Source organism: Lathyrus oleraceus, chromosome 4 (assembly GCF_024323335.1).
Source record: "Lathyrus oleraceus cultivar Zhongwan6 chromosome 4, CAAS_Psat_ZW6_1.0, whole genome shotgun sequence".
In the NCBI taxonomy this organism is placed as follows: Eukaryota; Viridiplantae; Streptophyta; class Magnoliopsida; order Fabales; family Fabaceae; genus Lathyrus; species Lathyrus oleraceus.
The window spans coordinates 471,740,234-471,761,106 of record NC_066582.1 but is presented as its reverse complement, the minus strand read 5'-3'; the positions used below and the strand labels follow the sequence as shown (position 1 = coordinate 471,761,106).

The 20,873-nt window shown below is 32.5% G+C and overlaps 1 protein-coding gene across 1 annotated transcript; it reads right to left on the bottom strand.

Moving 5' to 3' along the window:
- Positions 1-6,471: 6,471 nt before the first annotated feature.
- On the bottom strand, positions 6,472-9,537 carry LOC127138011 (zinc finger BED domain-containing protein RICESLEEPER 2-like). The gene is made up of 8 exons (XM_051064417.1): positions 8,826-9,537; positions 8,467-8,696; positions 7,932-8,385; positions 7,770-7,844; positions 7,193-7,289; positions 6,965-7,082; positions 6,754-6,820; positions 6,472-6,476 (listed from the first exon to the last, which is right to left on the bottom strand). The coding sequence occupies exons 1-8, from the start codon at positions 9,535-9,537 to the stop codon at positions 6,472-6,474; spliced, it is 1,758 nt and encodes a 585-aa protein (XP_050920374.1).
- Between the last annotated feature and the right edge of the window lie 11,336 nt (positions 9,538-20,873).

Here is a 20,873-nt window from a genome sequence, read left to right as displayed (position 1 = left end):
TCTTGCATTAATTTTTCTAGAATAACTAATTTGATAAAAAAACTATATGATAAAATATATACATATAATAAAATTTGTGCTACATACAAGAATACAAAATAAATTAGGATGACTTTCTAATTTTATCTTCTTAGTGTCTAATGCATCATACATATGTTGATTTTAATGCATTTGTATCTTTGGTACACTATTGTCTCCAACGGTCAGCGACAAGAGGCAATTGACAACCAAATTTCAACTTTACCTTAATCAAATGATTGTTGTTGACAAAATCAACATCAATGATTTTATGCCTGTTTGTATACATAGGTGGAGCTAAGACAAGAGGAAAAAATAAGATGTTAAGTCTCTTTGACAAAGAGACAAAACGACACCGTATCTACAAGCAATAGGTAACCCATATTAGGAATTGTCATCCATTTATCAGTACCCTGCAAACCCAAGTGTTCTATTCGTAACACATTCCTAACTATAAAGACCGTGTCATAAAACAAATTGGAGTATTTAATTGTGTCCGAATCAATGACCATGACTCTTCGCTCCATCCAAGTAAAGCTGCAATAGTACGAAAATCACAATTTACATCGTCACGCACATCAACGACGTCATCAGTGTAAGGATGTAAGAAATCATGAAACTGAGACAAGTAAACATCTTTCGAAGATGCAGTGGAGATTGCTTCTAGCCGACATACTTGACGGTTGACTTCCAAATGGTTTTGTGCATGATCTCTTTGTAGTCTAACTCCCTACGAGCCCTCACCATACTCCCACTATGAAGGATCACGATGCACATCACTCTCTTGACCATTTTTGCTCTTCTTAACTCCCCTATTTGGCTTGTACTTCACCGACAGTGGACACATAGAAGTTGTAGATGAATGTGTTAGTTCTCAAACCTTTTTCCTCAACATCCTCTAGCCTACAATATCCAAAATATTGAAATATATCTTCAACTCTTCACACTCTGCTTCTAAATTCAATTGTGTACCACTTTCTTCATGACTGACATCATACTCTTCAATGTGTAGTTTCTTCTAAAAAAACATTAATTGGTTCTAAAGGAACAATATTGTCTTGTATTTGGAAACCGACAAGTCAACACACATACGGTATCTCATGTGCTGTTCTAATGAAGCAACCACATGCTTATTGGCTTGCACCAATAAACTTTACCCTTTATAGTTCCTTTTCAATGTGTTGTATACACCGTCTTGAAACAAAATCGTGCAAGTTGGTATATAATGGAGTGTTATACCGATGCTCAATGTTGACAATACTTTTTTGAAACGAGATTATGATTGAACCTAGCTGCAACTTTAACATGGTGTTCACAACATTCCAACTTCGACACAAATTTCCCTGACTTGTTGTTAACATGTTTTTTGGTCTCCGTGAGCATACTCCACCCTAAAAACCATAAATAGAAATATATGTTAAATTATGTTAGTAATGTAATAACATTAAAATGACGTCTATGTACCTATTCGTTGTTGTGTTCCCTAAATGAGTAACTCTGTTAGTCCAAGCAACAACAAATCTTTTTTTATAAGGTGTCAACCATGTTTCACTCACATACTTAACAAATAAAGGAATATCAACACAAACAGTCTCAAAGTGCTTCAAGTGTTCGACAAACTCAATTTCTCTATTAGCATACATGATGTTGTTCCATAGATCCATGCCAAGTTCTTGTCTTTCTGATTCAACGCAAGTTCCTGGTCCGTCACCACAATATTCGGTGGCAAATTCTCGGAAGAGAACAACTCTTTGAGCTTCTCCAGCGTCCATTTGAAGTTCTCCTCCCTTTCATGTTTCAAATAGGCAAAGCCAACTAAAAACGTCAACTTTGTTGACGTAACACCAACATCTAAGCAGTGGTAGTCGGTACCTGTATGATCATAATGCACATAATAAAAAATATGATAAATGAAAATATGTCAAAAGATATCAAAAATCAGCATCTGGCCATTACTTATTTGTGTTGTATGTACAGTAAAAAATCAACACCAAATCAAACATATTCAACAACTTCACTGAATCAGGATGTTTCCAAAAGATATCAGCAACAACATTTGAGTCTTCCTTATTTCCAGTCCAACACATGTATTTTTCTCTATGAATAAGACTCAACACATTTGCATTTCTGTCAATGGACCTCTCTTGCTCGTATTGTATGTAGCTCTAGCTTTATACACCCGTGTAACACTGGTGAAGATTTCTGAATCTTTGTCTTTCAAAGTAGCAACGATGTGCCTTGGAGTCATATTGTACTTCGTCATGTCATTGAAAAACTGTCTTTCATGATCTTTTAGACAATCAATATGTTATGACCTTCTAAATTCTTAGATAATTTATGATAGTGCAATCCACACCTAACCATAACCTTCCAACCATTATCACTTGACACAAATCTCAGCCTAAAAGTACATTTAACTTTCATACTATAAATGCCTTCTGAAAAATTATTGCTTTTAGATGCATTATTCCTTTTGTATTTTCCTTCTCTCTCACAATCCATAATCAATTTATCTTTCCTACCTCGCTTCCCATTTGCAGTATCAGAACAAACAGTCACAATAATAATACCATGATGTTTACCAATAGTCTGTGCCAGTGCTAATACTTCAGACCGAGACTCAAATATCGGTTAATTACAACATATAAAAAATAAACTATCAATATCATAGAGACAAGAAAACATTTAAATTAAACTTGTTACATAAAAAATATATCGCATGAAGAACTGCGTAAAATCTGTAGAAGATTCTACCAGCTCTAAATCATACAAGTAAAATATTTTTCTACATTATCGGAAATTATGAGTATGGACAAAATTTTCTGAATATCCAAAAATTTGAAATTTCCAAAAGTTTTAGTAGTTTTATGGAAATTTCAATAATTTCCGGTATGATTTTGGGGTTTTCCAGAAAACTACCAAATTTTTCAAAATTTATGATATTTCGTCACCGAAAATTTACAAAATATCGATAAGAATGCTTGATTTTTAAAAGCTGCGAAAATAATCGTATTGATAATTTCTTTTACATTACCAAAAATTTCGTTTTTAATATATTAGTAAAAGTGTTTTTTTTTAAATAATTAAATTTTGATTAGTAAATAATAACATAAATAATTTTGACAATATAAAAATATGAAGTTACCGGATATAAAAGAGAAAATGACATGTTAAATGCTCGGAGGCATCTAATTAGAAAAAAAAAATTATTAGTCTAATTAGATATAATTTTGTTAATTTCTATTAAATCATATTAGTGACTCGTTAAAATTAACGCATAATGATACTTTATTGTATCAAATTTTATTGACATATCGAATGACTTCAAATTAGAGGATAGTTCATTACATTACATACATTTTTCTCAAACATTTTATCTTTTCAAATCTCTTTCACAATTTATTTTGCCGTGGCTGAGCAAATTCAGTTTTATGGAATTGTGGCGGCTAAACCGCCATACTATTCATATTTATACAATTTTTTTAATTATATCATAATAGACAGAAAATGATTACAAGAGTTATAGCCGTTTCTTTAATAAAAAAGTGAAAGAAGGTATGACTTGTCCACAAGTAAAAGTAAAATTGTATACTATAAAACCCACTACGTTTAATCTCGAAAGACTTGTTAAATTATTTGTGATTGTGAGACACCTCAAAAACTAGCTTATCCATGAATTGACGTTGTAGTCTTGCAGTAGTATATATTGATAGGATTAATGAATAAAACACTGAAGAATTTGAATGGATGAACAAGGCAAACTAGAATAGAAAGAAAGTAAATTGAAATTTTCTAATCCTAAGTTGAAAAACACTGTATAAGAATTTAAAATTATCTCTCAGATTTCGAAGATACATCCTCGGAGGTCCCATACACTAATTCGAAACGTCAAAAAAATCGAGTGATACCCAATATTTTTTTCAAAATTTATTCCGGAGATACATCTCCGGAACAACTCAATGTACATCCTGCATTTCTCACTGAAATACTTTAAAAAAAAGAATAAATTGACCTGTAGATGCATTTCCGTATTCACATCAGACATGATCCGAAGATGCATCTCTGAAACCAGACAATAATTTCAGACTTTGATTTAGAAATGCTCTGATGAATTTGACGTTATGTTATGATTATACTATCAATTTTTATTTTTTTATTATATAAATTAAATCATACAACCGATATGATGAAAATGACATATATAAATTAATAAATCCATAGTGCACAATAAAATCGAAATAAATCAAATTAAAATACAAACGATAATAAATTTAGAATACAAATACTATAAACTACTATGCATGATAGACTCGGGCCCCATGTTCCTACGCTGCCTCTCGTGCCCCCGCTATCATGGCATTTAGAACGTCCCTCACCCCAGAGCCATCGGAAAAGAGTCCTCTATCAATACCTGTCCGCCCAATCTTCATGATACAACGACATCTAGACAACACATGAGAAACAAATATTGTTGAAGTTTGTCAACTTGAGAAGCAAAACAAGATGTCTTACAAGATGTTTCAACATCTTACACATTCTCCTGAATTACTACTTATGGACTTTATGAGACTCATGCAAGGAGTTGTCATTGAAGGGATGATTGATGGTCAGACTAGAGGTCCTCCCAATATTTACCAACCAACAGTGGTTTAGAAGAAGTTAAAGAAGATTAATGATTATGGTGTAATTCTTCCTATTGGAGTCCCTTCTCATATCTCTAGAGTTTTGATTAATAAAAAAAACATGATATTGTGTTTGGTGAAGCTGATATTGGTGTTCCTCTGAGTCAGTTGAATCTTATCTATAAGATGTATGTTTCAAATATTGCTCTCCACAAATATTGATAAGTCTAATCTAACTGTTGGTGGAAATGTGATTGATGTACGACTCATGTATGGGCCTATGAGAAATCATCATCTCATACAAAAGTATTTTGGTGAAGAGACCTAGGAAACCAATATGAGAAATCAAGATGTTGATCAAGATGTGCCAGACATCATGCCTGACATGTTGATAGAGTCTCAAATTCAAAAGGAGAATGGTGATGTGACTCTTGAGAATCTGAGTGATGATGATCATGTCCATGAAGATGTTGAGGTTGATACTGTTGTAGTCCATGTTGATGTTGTTAACATCCATAATGAGAAAATAAAACCTACATCAAAAGGAAAGAAGGATCATGTAGAAGAAGATGTGGAGAAAATGTTGAGACATTGTGTAAAGATACAATAAGTAATGATGAAAGCATATTTCTGGAGTGTGTTGTCAATATCAAGATATATAGATTGTTTACCAAGGGCACACAAGCTATAAATGATGTTCAAACTGAAATGACTCCCCATGAAGATGAAGATTTTGATCTCATTAGTCTTGACGTGGAACAAGTTGTTATTGACAAATTAGGAAACACTATGTTGTCCGCTGAAGAAGATGGAAGTTTTTTATGATGATATCAAATTGATACCAAGACTGTCATGTATTCTAAAGCTCAAATTGTATCAGATGAATGTGAAAAATGTATTTCTCAATAGGTACTTGAATGTGGAAGGCAATTTGGATGCTACTAGTGATATTAACAACATGGAAGATGTCAATATGGAAAACAATGAGAATATGATGATAATTCACATTTATGTTGTAGACAATGTGTTGTGTAGAATGTCAGTGAAGATGTTATAGTATTTTGTTCAACAAATGTAGTCTAAATTTTAGTTGAGCATGGTAGGAGATGTTACCTACTTTCCTGATTTTCAAGTGAAGCAAATGAAGGTCTAAGGTAGATATGCTGTAAGTAGTTGCACTCAGCTATTGTAGAGTAACCAAATGCTCAAGGATGATAATGGAGATGTCACTCAGGATGTGCCAGACAACATATATGACATGTTAGTGACTGAGTTTTCAACTAAGAGGAAGGATGAACAAGTTGCTCTTATTATTAACTATAAAGTAAATAGAAAGTTTGTTCTAACAAGCGAATTTGATATAAATTCTGAAGCTAATATTAATATCCAAAGTTAGGGCTGGACAATGGGCCGGGCTGGGCGGTTTCAGGCCCAAAAACCTCACCCAGTCCAACCCATGGTTCATATATGAAGGCCCATTTCCGCCCAATATCAACACGGTTTGGACGGGTTCGGTTTGTGCGGATTGCGGGTTAGTTTAAGCGGTTTATTCGGGTTATTAGGTTGATTCATTTTAAGCCCAATGACACATTTTGGGTATTTGTTTAGAAACTAAAATTATTCTTATCATATTAAACTTAATAATAGGCCAAACCTCAGGTTGGACATTTTAAAGATGATACAATATATAGTACAACTATGACATATTCAAAACTTACAATATACAAATTATTACAACTATGACAAATTCAAAGTAATATCCACTAATAGTCTAACTATAATTAATTAATGAGCTTTACTTTGAATGATTCAATGCTTTGTCTTTAAAGATTCATCCTGAACAAATGAAACCAATAAAATAGAACAATAGCAAATCACAAGAGAACATATTTTCGCGCAAATCGCAAATATCACAACAGTTAGATTGCAACAATACTGTGAAAATATTGTACAACAATTAATATGACAAAAAAACAGTAATTAATTATGCAGTAAAACGGCTCATAAAAAACAACAAAGAAAACTAATATGAGGTTCAGTCAATGTGACCACTATGAAACTCCCAAGTCCATCTAATCACATGCTTCTCTCTTGGATTGAGGTTGTCAAGTACCTTTTCCAGGGTCTTTTTTCATCTTGGCCTGTGATGGTATGGGACAATAGAAGCCCCTTTGTGTTTCCTGCTAACCAATAGTAACTTAAATTAGACAATAGTTAGACAATAGTTTAAAATCTAATAATTCAAAAATAATAAACATAAGAAACTAATACAACCATCTTTTTATCCTTTTATTAAAGGAAGAAAATGTGTAACTGATCCATACACTATTCAAGTAACTAAGGAACATTTCTTTACCAATACAAAGACGACCACCGATACGAGTTCCACCAACAAAAGTTTTGATCATATGGATAACATTTGATAACTCAGCCTCAAATGTACTATATCAAATCAAACCACAAAGTTAATTTATTCATCAAGGTGATTGTAATGAAAATTTCATTCCAATTGCGAACAAAGGAAAAAACTTAAATATAAAGCAAAATAGAACCTGTAGAAAATTTCACAGGCTCCAATGGCAACCAACCAATAGGCATTGGTAAGTTTTGAAAAGACACCAACTTCACAAGAATTTTCAAACCAGAGTCCTACATATAACCGTTGTTACCAAGTCTATTAGTTAAGAGAAAAACCGAGATGTGTAAAAAATATTAATGTTTCATCACTTTTATATATTGGTTTTGAAATACCTAAGAGATGTGTAAAAAGTATTAATGTTTCATCATTTTTGAAATGTATTAATGTTTCAAACCGGAGTCCTACATATAATCATAAAGCAATTATATATTGATTTTGAAATACCAAGAGATGTGTAAAAAGTATTAATGTTTCATCACTTACTAGTTTCCATAAGAGAGGGAACAAAACTCTTTGATATAATAAACCGTTTCATCACTTCAGTAAGTTAGATCAATGGTACGTACTGGCCAGAAACTCATATATATAGGTCATGCATGACTCCAAAAAATCAAAAAACATAGTTGACCTTAAAAATTGGACAACATAAACATTAGTTAAAAAAAGTAATAAGTAAATAATGATATACATACATTCATTTCAAGCACAACCTGAAGGTTGTGGTTGAGACTGTGATGATGAGACACCCGATACTCCTCTTGCTGCTGAAGATATTTGTTGAAACTCTAAAATAAGTAAATAAACAATTTTTTAGAAAGACATAATTATACAACATTACAACATATTTATTCAAAATTCAGTAATAAATTTACCTGTTACAATATCTTCTGAAAGCTCAAAATCTTCCATGAGATTCATATATTTGAAATAGGTAAAAGAATGCCTTAACCAATTCTGAGTGCAAATTAAAGCCTCAGCCATTTCAGCAGTTAGAGAACTCCTATATGTTTCTATGACTCTCCCTCCTGTGCTAAAAGCACTTTCAAAAGCAACAATAGACACTGGTGTGGCTAAAATATCTTTAGCCATTATAGATAAAATAGGATATTCAACTGAATTGCGTTTCCACCTCACAAGAATGTCAAAGTTAGGATCCCTTTTGACACACTTACTAGAATTATACACCTCAAGCTCATTTTGTTGATCAATGGAGTCTTGTTCCTCTAAATGTTTCTCAAAAGCATCGGCTCTAGCCATAAATGATGAACGGGCAATATATGCAATTGTTTCATCAATGAAGACATTGTTTCCACCACTACCAAGAGGCTATGTGGAATTGTGTTCTTGGTCATAAGCTTTCTTATACCAATCATATAACTTTTGTAAATTTTCTTTTATAGATTTTACCAAGTCACTACCAAACATTGATCCAACTCCATACATGTTCTTAAACGTCCACTCAATGTAACTTAACTTGTATCTTGGATCAAGAATAATACCAAAATATATCATCTTGTTCATCTTATCAATACTCCCCCAATATCTATTATACTTTTCCATCATATCTCCACCCACACTTGCAAAAAAATCATTTAAGTTCAAAGTAGCTTGCTTCAACTCACAATAAATGGCAGACACTTGGTGAAAACAAGTATGCAAACTCACATTTTGAGAGGTGGAAAAAATCTTAGTTGCTTCATAGAATAACTTTAGAAAAGCGCTAAAATCCCTAACAATGTCCTAATCATCATTACTAGGGGGATTACCTTTTCCAAAGAACTCCCTATAGCTCGACTCTTCATCCTCAAGCTTTTCAAAAGCGAGTTGAAACTTCTCCGCAACCTCTAGCATTAAATATGTCGCGTTCCAACGAGTTGAAACATCAAGACATACTAATTTTTTGCAAGTTATTCCAGCAAATTCAATGCATTCTTTAAACTTGGCCGCCCTATGAGGTGAAGACTTAACAAATCTAACAGCATCCCTAACACTAGTTACAGATAAATGTTTATCTTTCAAACCCTTATTTACCACCAAGTTCAAAATATGAGCTGAACACCTCATATGAAAACACTCTCCATCCCCTATTAACCCATTCATATTTGCTATTTTTCTCTTTAGATATGTCACATCAATATCATTTGAAGTGGCATTATCAACAGTTATGGTTGACACATTCCTAATTCTCCGATCCTTTAACACTTCTTCAATCTTCCTACCTACAGTTTCACCCTTGTGGTTTGGAATTACGGCAAAGCTTATAATTCTTTTTTGATACTTCCATTCGTTATCCACAAAGTGTGCCGTAAGGGTCAAGTAGTTTAGATTTTGTATAGAAGTCCAACAATCAGTAGTAAGTGCTACCTTATTGCAGTCAGACTTAAAAAAAGCCTTTAACTTTTGTTTTTCATCCAAGTGTACCTGAAAACAGTCCCTAGATACCGTACGCCTAAATGGGATGGTAAATTGGGGTTGCATTACTTTGGAATAAAATTTAAACCCTTCACCCTCTAATGCACTAAATGGATGCTCATCTAGAACTACAAAAACTGACAAAGCACTTCTACAAGCTTTCTTGTCAAATCTAGAGCTAACTTGGACTAATTACCATCTATAGTTGGGTATGTTAGAATAGTTTGTGTGAGGTCAGTTGACACAACAAGGGGCTTCTTAGGACATTTTAAAATATGGTGGTTCAAATTGGTGGTGTCGTGAGTCCTAGGGTCACACAAGTATTTTTTATGACAGTGTTTATAGGCTGCAGTGGGTGCATCAACTAGGTCATCAGGTAATCTAATAAAGTGTTCCCAACAAGCAGATGATTGCCTAGAACCACTTGCACTAGATTTACTCTTCTTTGTAGGTTGCATAGTTGAACCTACTTCATTAATTGGTAGATTTTGATTAGGCTCACCAGTCACTGAAATAACGAAGGAGCCAATCAAGAACTACCAATCAACAAATAACAGTTCCAATTCATACACTATTAGATTTAAAACTATGATTAACAATAAAAACTTTGTAAAGAGAGTAATGATACTTGATACATAAAGAAGAATTGTAAAGAGACAGAACAAAGACAACAATAACCACACTAGAACAATACTTAGAACACTACTACATTGATATATAAGAATCAGAACAAAGACAACAATAACAATATAAATTCTTAGAATAACACTACTGTTATTAAAACTATGATTAGAATGATTAACAACAAAAATAATTTTTAGAATAAATTTAGCATCTCAATTAAATAAGTTTCATTCTAAATAATTATTGGAAAGATATAAAAGTATTGGCTAAATAAGTGATATATATTATTAAAGTATTAGAAAGATATAAAAGTATTGGCTAACCTAGTGATATATATTATTAAAGTCGTTGCTGATGTAGTTTAGAACATAAACTGAAAAATACAAATTAAATGCTAAACCAAGTAAATTGACATTGAAAATTAATATCTAAGTTCAACAATTTTGGAATAATGATTTTGTCTTGATCAAGGATTAAATGATTTACTTCAACACTGAAAATATTATAAAATAAATAAAAATTAAACAGGTTAAATGAGATTAAAAAATGGGATTAAGTATACAACATATTCATGACATAAAAAATGATCATCAGCATGAGTATACCAGTAATAATTTCAATAATTGTATTCAAATCCTACAACTTAATCCAATCTAATGACTTGTTCATCTACACTTTAATAATCAATTTAAAACAACCCCAATTCATATGCATACAGGACATACAAACAGACTCAATTAACATACATTTCAAACAATCTCATACACTACTAGTTAGCTTTAAATCAGTTTGAAAACAATTTCAAAATCAGTTAAAAACAACCCCAATTTAACCCAAATTCATATGCATACAACACATATAGTCCCAATTAGCATACATCTCAAAGACACGAAGTCGAATACACTTACAATTACATTGCTCTTGCTCTAAGACTCTTTCCATGCTACTTTGACATTGATCCATCTGTCCAAATAAAACATCAATAACATCATAAGATAAAGAATGATACAACATATGATAAAGAGTACCACACCAAAAAAAAGTTACTAAAATTCTGTAGACTTTAGATTTTAGACTTTTTAATAATAGAAGTAGACTAGCTATGACCCAATTATAACTACCAAACTTTTGCATTACAAAGAACCCATCCTTAAAATTGTTGTTAATGGACAGTCAAACTGATAAAAGTTATGTCAGGACCTCTTACTTGCAAGCTTTCCAGGTATCAAACTTTCGGATGGTGTGAGAGGAGAGTTGAAGATGAATTAACAAAACTTCGTATGATGGACAAAACACGATTTGGAAATCATGTACAAAACAAAGAACAAAATCATACACATAAAAAAATAAGATAAAAACAAAGAATGAAGAATCAAACTTACAAATAATGAATAACAAATTCAAGCTTTCCAAGTATCAACGATGCTAGATCCTTCGAACCTCATTCCGATGGTGGATTAATGGTGGGTGGTGAGAGTTGAAGATATGACTTTGTGGTGTGAGAGAAGATTTGAATGAACACCACAACTTCATTTGATGGTGGTTAATGATAGTGGATGGTGAGTGATGATGTATATGTGGTGGGTGGTGAGGGTTGAAGCTATGGTTGGTGAGTGATGATGGTGTGCGGATGAGGAGTGAAGGAGAGAACAACAAACAGAATGAGAGAAAATGACTAGAAGTATGAGATTGAGAGTGATAGTAAACCCTAATGCAAAACAACATAGTTTTGCCTAGGTCTATCAACTGGGCGGGTCAGGGTACCCGCGATTCAGTAAAACCTACCCAGACCCGCCCATTAAGAACCGGTTTAACCCATTAATTAAACCCATTCACCCGCTAATCCATCTTAACCCGCCCAATTCTTTTTTTCTTTCGGTTCCCTGCGGTTTGGGTCGGGCTTTGGATCCTTGTCCAGGTCTATCCAAAGTTTGTCACAAACTTTATTATCCTATCCACAAATACTAAAATAATATTATGCCGTCAACAATACTTATAATCTTTAAGTTTAAAGATTTAGAAATTTTATTAATCAAAATAGAAGTTAAATGAAAATAAAAGACACATAAAGATAACAATGAGATAAATGTTTTGAAATCAAATTTTATTAATGACATTCATCATTCATTAATAAGATTATATAACTACATTATTTGTTTGTAGCGATTACTACTTGTAATTGGTACAATATAAGCATCTAACAATAGCAATGACAAAAATTATGAGGTGATGGTTGTTTCCATGTAAGAGTTTTACAAAAACCTCCTTTTGAACGACCATAGTGTTTGCAAAAACAATCACAACATGCATCATGCACACGAGGAACACATCTTCCAATAAAATTGTCTGTACAAGAGTACACTTTTTTATTGAACAGATTATTTGGTGGACATTCATATGGTGGCCAAACCCCACTTGATCTACATTTAGCCGCATCCATTTCAAAATCTTCACCAAAGACGTTTTCTAAAGCTATCCATTCATATTCAGATATATTAGTTATTCAATAAATTAAAAAAAAAATATTTATTATAATATACATAGATTAAACATTTCCTAAATGTCTCACTAATTAAATAAGATTTTAAGAATTTCAAAGCTAATTATATCTAATTATTTCTAATTATTTTTTAAATAAATTAAGAAATTAAATTTACTTAGAAATAGGATGATCATGACTCCGATGGTGGTGGCAATGAATGGTAGTAGTCCTGTTGCTCTAGCCATCTTCAATTTGTTTGAAAAAAATAGTTGAAGTAATCCTTTTTTATAGACAATAAACCATTTTTCATATATGTATTAAATTAATGTATGTTAAATTTTTTTAAACCTTTTGTTATGTTTAATTATCTAAAAACGACAGTTACTGATAAAATTAAATTTTTTGTTCGAAACAGTACTTATTTAATCTATAAAGGGGAGTTAGAGGTAAAACTAAATGATATATTTTTAAAAAAATTAATTGATATGACATTCATACTGGTTTTACAATAATTGAAAGAATTTGAAAAAAATACTTTAGAATTTCAAATCAAAATCTTACCATTGAGCTAATACTTCAAATGTGTATTGCGATAATTTATTTTTGAATTTTTTATTTATAGTAATTCATTTAGGAGAAATACACGATTCATTTTTAAATAATAAAAAGGAAATTTCTTAATGTCTTATTAGATAGACTCAAATATAAGTAAAATATTTTACTATTTTATTTAATAAAATTTAATTAATATTATTTATTTAAAAGTTGAATATATTTGTGATCTTCTAAATATCTCAAATTTCATTTTTAATCCCTCAAAATATTCTTTTCAAAGAGTGGACATCTTAAAATTTTTCATCCCTTTTGATCATTCCTGCAACTTAACAATAGTTTGTACTATGTAGTGGCAAAATTAACGACGGTTTTAGCAACGCTTATTATTTAACGATTGGATTAACGATAGTTTTAGTATGATAAAATTAGAAAAATCATTTTTAAAGGAAATATTTTGAACAACTAAAAACAAAAATTAAAATATTTATGAGAATCAGAAAGATATTTATACCTCTATTTTTTAACTAAAAAAACTATGTTATTAATGGTCTTTCTTCAACGGTTATAGATGAGATTTGAGTTACTTAAACTTTTACCATTGAATTTAACCTCTTAATGAATATTATTATAAAAGTATACAACGATTAAAATTATGATAATAAATGTATTTACATTCAACATTACGAATAGCCTTTCACCACGATTAAAAAAGGATATCATTATGATTGACCAACCGTGATAACATAAGGTATGGTAGTATGTGTCAGTTTTATCACCCTGGATTGGTAACCATAGTAAAACTCCAGTAGCGTGTTAGATATCACTACGGTTGTAAAAAAACGTAGTAAAAGGTATAGGTCATGAGTTTGATATTCAACGCCTGTATTTTGATAGATTTCTCAATATTTTACTACAGTAGAACGTAACAACCGTAGTGAAAGACTTAACATACCACTTTTCACCATAGTTATAACTAGGGATTGTTGTGATATATTCAATTAAGTTTATTATAACTTATGTGGAATGCTTATTTTACCAACTTGTCAATAAATATATTACCTTTCAATCTGATTTAAAAATTAATAATATGACAAATTGAGTTATATTAGAAGAACAAGTTATACTAATCAATGTATATCGAGTTTTTTACAATCCATTGTTGGAAATTCCCCAAAATCTATGGAGAATTTCAATCAATCTTGATGAACAAGATTTTTATTACCCACACAATAGCAATGAAAAGAAAAGAACAATGGAGAAAGAAAGAGTGTAAAAAACGATGAAGGAGAAGAAGAATTAAAATTCTGCAGAGTTTCTCTCTGTCCACAAACTGTGGAAAACTTCTTATTCACTTTGCAACTGCAAACTACTGTGAATTACAAATATTATGAATACTCTATTCACTTCATTAAAAAAAATAAGGGTTACTCCCTCTATTTATAGATTTAGGTTAACTTGGACCTCAAGCCAAAGCCCAAAACTATAAAAGCTCAAAATAGCTAACACTAGTAAAATATGCCTAAGTCGAAATCCTGTGTGAAACAACATGTTTCGACACTTCGACACACTAACACAACTCAACACACTAGGTGGTTCGACACTTCCTTGCTTCTGTCGAGCTACCTACTTCGACATAAGGAATTACAATTCAACACACCACCTAATTCATTGTGTCTGAGCTATCTACATTCCGAAGGAGAAAAGCGATCCAAAACGTAACAGAATTTAAAAATTTCTCCTTTTGTGATCCTTACGAATGGGCATGATCAGTGATAGAATCGTTACCTCTTGTGGCGATTGAAACCTTTGATGTAGATCTAGGGAGCGATCACGAACTTTGAATGGTGACAACGCCTCTACTCAGCCCACACGAACGGATTCCTTAAATATCAGTGTTAGCTGTTACGAATGAAGGCTTTGAGTGAGAGATGGAGAGAAACGAAATTACAACTGCACTCATTCTTCTGCACAAGGGTTCTATTTATAGAACCACTTGTGTGGTCTGCCAGCTAAAAAACCCACTTAAGTGTATGTGGCCCATATCTTATGATATGCCAAAATCACTTAAGTGTGTGATACCTTACCATATTTAATATTCTACTTAAGTACATCGTACCTTACGATGTTCTACAATTCACTTAAGTGCACTGTTCCTTAGTTACTGTATCTCTCATTAATCCGTTCTTTTGTGTGTGACCCTGTAGGTTATTGCGACATTAGCAATTATATTAAATCACGTATTTAACATAATAAACAGTGATCGGTATCTAGCAACACATCACTGTTACCCATGACACGAAAATGTCATGTGATCTGACAAATCCTTTTGTGATAATACTTATGTGTATAATTACCCTTTTGCCCTTATGTCTATATTGAACACAAGGCATAAACCGTGTCATCCTTGTCCAGTTTAATATTGGGCCCGTAGACATTTATCCTATTATGCAGGATGGGTAAATTCCATCTAGGTTACTCATGTCCCTCAACATGCTTCTTGGAGTACCCATCAACTACCTTTATGGTCATCCAGTTACGGATAATGTTTGATCAACAATAAGACACTCGACTCTACATCTAGGGTACATAATGGTTTCAGGTCAAAGGGTGGTATACACCATTATCACCATGAGAATAACTTATGGCACTTAGCATAACATTCTATATAGTATTCTCATAGCGGGTCAATCCAGTATAAATATTACTCTCAATATTCATACTTATGTTTAAGACTTGATAACTCCTTATCCATGATCCATGGGATGTGATCATCAATTTATATACATAATAGTCTTAATGCTTTAATGTTATCCCACTTTACAACAAAGCTCGACTACAGATACTTTAAGAATATTGTCCTTACGTTTAATGGGATCTCATGATTAAGTCACACTTGATACATTAAACGGACTAGCTATTCTAGGGATTTTATTAAACAAACATAATAAAGAAAAATCCTTTTATTATTAATAAATAATTTGATACAAGTACCAAAAGTATTGGCCTCTAGGGCTTACACCAACACATACATCATAACTCTTAGTCTTCTGAACACTTCGACCTGCACTCCCTTCGTCATGATGTCTGCAATCTGATTCTCAGTTCTACAATGTTCTACATTCATCTTCCCACCTACTACATGCTCTTGAAAAATAATAGAACCTCATTTTGATGTGCTTGCTTCGACCATGTGCTATCATATTCTTTTCCAGATTGATAGCTGACATGTTATCGATCTTCATGGTAATTGCTCAATGACTCTTCTCTATTATCTCTTTGACCGAATTCACCATCCACGTTGCTTGACATGCACGAAGAGAAGCTGCTATGTATTTTGCTTCGCACGACGATAATGCCACTATTGGTTCCTTTCTCGAACTCCAAGAAACTGGTGCACCACCTAGCATAAACACATAGCCAACTGTGGATTTTTGATCCTCAACATCACTATACCAACTTGAGTCGGTGTATCCCACTAATTTGCATTATTTTCCTTCACCATCTGCAGGAAACAAAATGCCATAATCGAGAGTTCCTTTTAGATACCTTAGTGTCCTCTTTACCGCTGCTAAACGTGATACCTTTGGCTTCTGCATGAACCTACTCACCATACCTACATTGTATGCTAAGTTAGGTCTTGTATGATAAAGGTATCAAAGTGACTTAATAAATCTTCTATATTGGGTTGGGTCGATATCATCTTCATCTGAATCTTTCGACAGTTGTAATCTGGGCTTAGCTGGAGTCGATGGGTTACAATCTTGCATCTCAAATCTCTTGAGTATTTCTCCTGCATACATTCTTTGATGCATCATCAAACCTCTACCACTCTTGTAGAATTCTATTCCAAGGAAATATGAAATGTCACCCAAATCTGACATTCCAAATTCCTTGTTGAGACGACCTTTAAAGTCATCGATCTCCTTCTTGTAGCTACCTGTTATCAACAGGTCATCGACAGGTCATCGACATAGAGGCATAATATAATCAATTCACTCTTGCTTCTTCTTACATATACTCCATGTTCAGATTTGCACTTCACGAATTCCTTCTCCCTTAGAAAGCTATCTATCTTCTTGTTCCAAGCTCTTGGAGCTTGTTTAAGTCCGTATAGGGTTTTATGCAGCCTGTACACCTTTCTTTCTCCGCCTTGTTTCACAAACCCAGTTGGTTGTGCAACATAAACTTATTCTTCTAGGGGGACATTAAGGAATGCATATTTCACATCCATATGACACATATGCCAGTTGTTCATGTTTACTAGACCAACAACTAACCTGATTGTTTTGATCCTAGCAACAGGTGCAAAAACTTCATCAAATTCGATTCCTTCTTTATGAAGAAATCCTTTCGCCACAAGCCTCGCCTTGTGTCGAGTCACTTCTCCTTTGAGATTCAACTTCACCTTGTATACCCACTTCAAATCGATTTCCTTCTTGTCTTGGGGAAATTTGACAAGTGACCAAGTGTTGTTGACTTCGATTGACTTCAGTTCTTCGTCCATTTCTTTCATCCACTTCGAATCTTTCAATGCCCCAGCTGCATTGACAGGTTTGACATATGCGCAGAAAGAATAATGTACCATCTCACCTTCTTCATCGACCACATCATCTGATGCAATCACCCATTCTTGCAACCTTGCAGGCACATGTCTTGTTCTTTGAGGTCTACTTAGGCCTGCTTCACATCTGACTTCTTCCTGTCGAACTTCTCTTTCGATTTCACTAGCTGGTTCATCATAAAAGATTCTTACTGAATCTTTCTTGACATTCTCAGTCCAATCCCACTCCTTAAGCTCATATATGATCACGTCCCTACTGATCACCACTTGCTTATTCACTGGGTCGAACAACTTGTATCTTCTAGCGAATGATATCCTATCAAGATCATCTGACTCGACTTGTCATCAAGTTTTCTTCTTAACTGATCTGGCACATGTCTATGTGCTATAGATCCAAAAATCCTCAGATGACTCAAGCTAGGCTTGACACCAGACCAACATTCTTCTGGCGTGATTCCTTTTAGCTTCTTCGTCAGACATCTCTTCAGGATATATGTCGCAGTCGACACAACTTCTTCCCATAGTTCTTTGGGTAGATGCTTGCCTTTTGACATACTTCTAACCATATTCATAATGGTTATATTGTTCCTTTATGCGACTCCATTCTGCTGTCATTGAAGGGATGACTTATGGTCAGACTGGAGGTCCTCCCAATATTTACCAACCAATAGTTGTTTAGAAGAAGTTAAAGAAGATTAATGATTATGGTGTAATTCTTCCTATTGGAGTCCCTTCTCATATCTCTAGAGTTTTGATCAATAAAAAACATGATATTGTATTTGGTGAAGTTGATATTGGTGTTCCTCCGATTCAGTTGAATCTTATCTATAAGATGTATGTTTCAAATATTGCTCTCCACAAATGTTGATAAGTCTAATCTAACTGTTGGTGGAAATGTGATTGATGTACGACTCATGTATGGGCCTATGAGAAATCATCATCTCATTCAAAAGTATTTTGGTGAGGAGACCTAGGAAACCAATATCAGAAATCAAGATGTTGATCAAGATGTGCCAGACATCATGTCTGACATGTTGATAGTGTCTCAAATTCAAAAGGAGAATGGTGATGTGACTCTTGAGAATCTGAGTGATGATGATCATGTCCATGAAGATGTTGAGGTTGATACTGTTGTAGTCTATGTTGATGTTGTTAACATCCATAATGAGAAAATAAAATCTACATCAAAAGGAAAGAAGGATCATGTAGAATAAGATGTGGAGAAAATGTTGAGACATTATGTAAAGATACAATAAGTAATGATGAAAGCATATTTCTGGAGTGTGTTGTCAATATCGAGATATATAGATTGTTAACCAAGGGCACACAAGCTATAAATAATGTTCAAACTAAAATGACTCCCCATGAAGATGAAGATTTTGATCTCATTAGTCTTGACGTGGAACAAGTTGTTATTGACAAATTAGGAAACACTAGGTTGTCCGCTGAAGAAGATGGAATTTTTTTATGATGATATCGGATTGATACCAAGACTATCATGTATTCTAAATCTCAAATTGTATCAGATGAATGTGAAAAGTGTATTCCTCAATACGTACTTGAATGTGGAAGTCAATTTGGATGTTACTAGTGATATTAACAACATGGAAGATGTCAATATGGAAAACAATGAGAATATGATGATAATTCACATTTATGTTGAAGATAATGTGTTGTGTAGAATGTCAGTGAAGATGTTATAACATTTTGTTCAACAAATGTAGTCTAAATTTTAGTTGAGCATGGTAGGAGATGTTACCTACTTTCCGGATTTTCAAGTGAAGCAAACGAAGGTATAAGGTAGATATGCTGTAAGTAGTTGCACTTAGCTATTGTAGAGTAACCAAATGCTCAAGGATGATAATGAAGATGTCACTCAGGATGTGCCAGACAACATATATGACATGTTAGTGACTGAGTTTTCAACTAAGAGGAAGGATGAACAAGTTGCTCTTATTAATTATAAAGTAAATAGAAAGTTTGTTCTAACAAGTAAATTTGATATAAATGCTGAAGCTAATATTAATATCCAAAGTTTGTCACAAAGTTTATTATCCTATCCACAAATACTACAATGATATTATGCCTTCAACAATACTTATAATCTTAAAGTTTAAAGATTTAAATTTTTTATTAATCAAAATAGAAGTTAAAGGAAAATAAAAGACACATAAAGATAACAATGACATAAATGTTTTGAAATCAAATTTCATTAATGACATTCATCATTCATTGAGATTATATAACTATATTATTTGTAGCGATTACTACTTGTAATTGGTACAATATAAACATCTAACAATAACAATGACAAAAATTATGAGGTGATGGTTGTTTCCATGTAAGAGTTTTACAAAAACCTCCTTTCGAACGACCATAGTGTTTGCAAAAACAATCACAACATGCATCATGCACACGAGGAACACATCTTCCAATAAAATTGTCTGTACAAGAGTACACTTTTTTATTGAACAGATTATTTGGTGGACATTCATATGGTGGCCATACCCCACTTGATCTACATTTAGCCGCATCCATTTCAAAATCTTCACCAAAGACGTTTTCTAAACCTATCCATTCATATTCAGATATATTAGTTATTCAATAAATTAAAAAAAAATTATTTATTATAATATACATAGATTAAACATTTCCTAAATGTCTCACTAATTAAATAAGATTTTAAGAATTTCAAAGCTAATTATATCTAATTATTTCTAATTATTTTTGAAATAAATTAAGAAATTAAATTTACTTAGAAATAGGATGATCATGACTCCCATGGTGGTGGCAATGAATGGTAGTAGTCCTGTTGCTCTAGCCATCTTCAATTTGTTTGAAAAAAATAGTTGAAGTAATCCTTTTTTATAGACAATAAACCATTTTTCATATATGTATTAAATTAACGTATATTAAATTTTTTAACACCTTTTGTTATGTTTAATTATCTAAAAATGGGAGTTAGTGATACAATTAAATTTTTTGTTCGAAACAGTACTTATTTAATCTATAAAGAGGAGTTAGAGGTAAAACTAAATGATATATTTAAAAAAAAAATTAATTGATATGACATTAATACTGGTTTTACAATAATTGAAAGAATTTGAAAAAAATACTTTAAAATTTCAAATCAAAATCTGACCATTGAGCTAATACTTCAAATGTATATTAAGATAATTT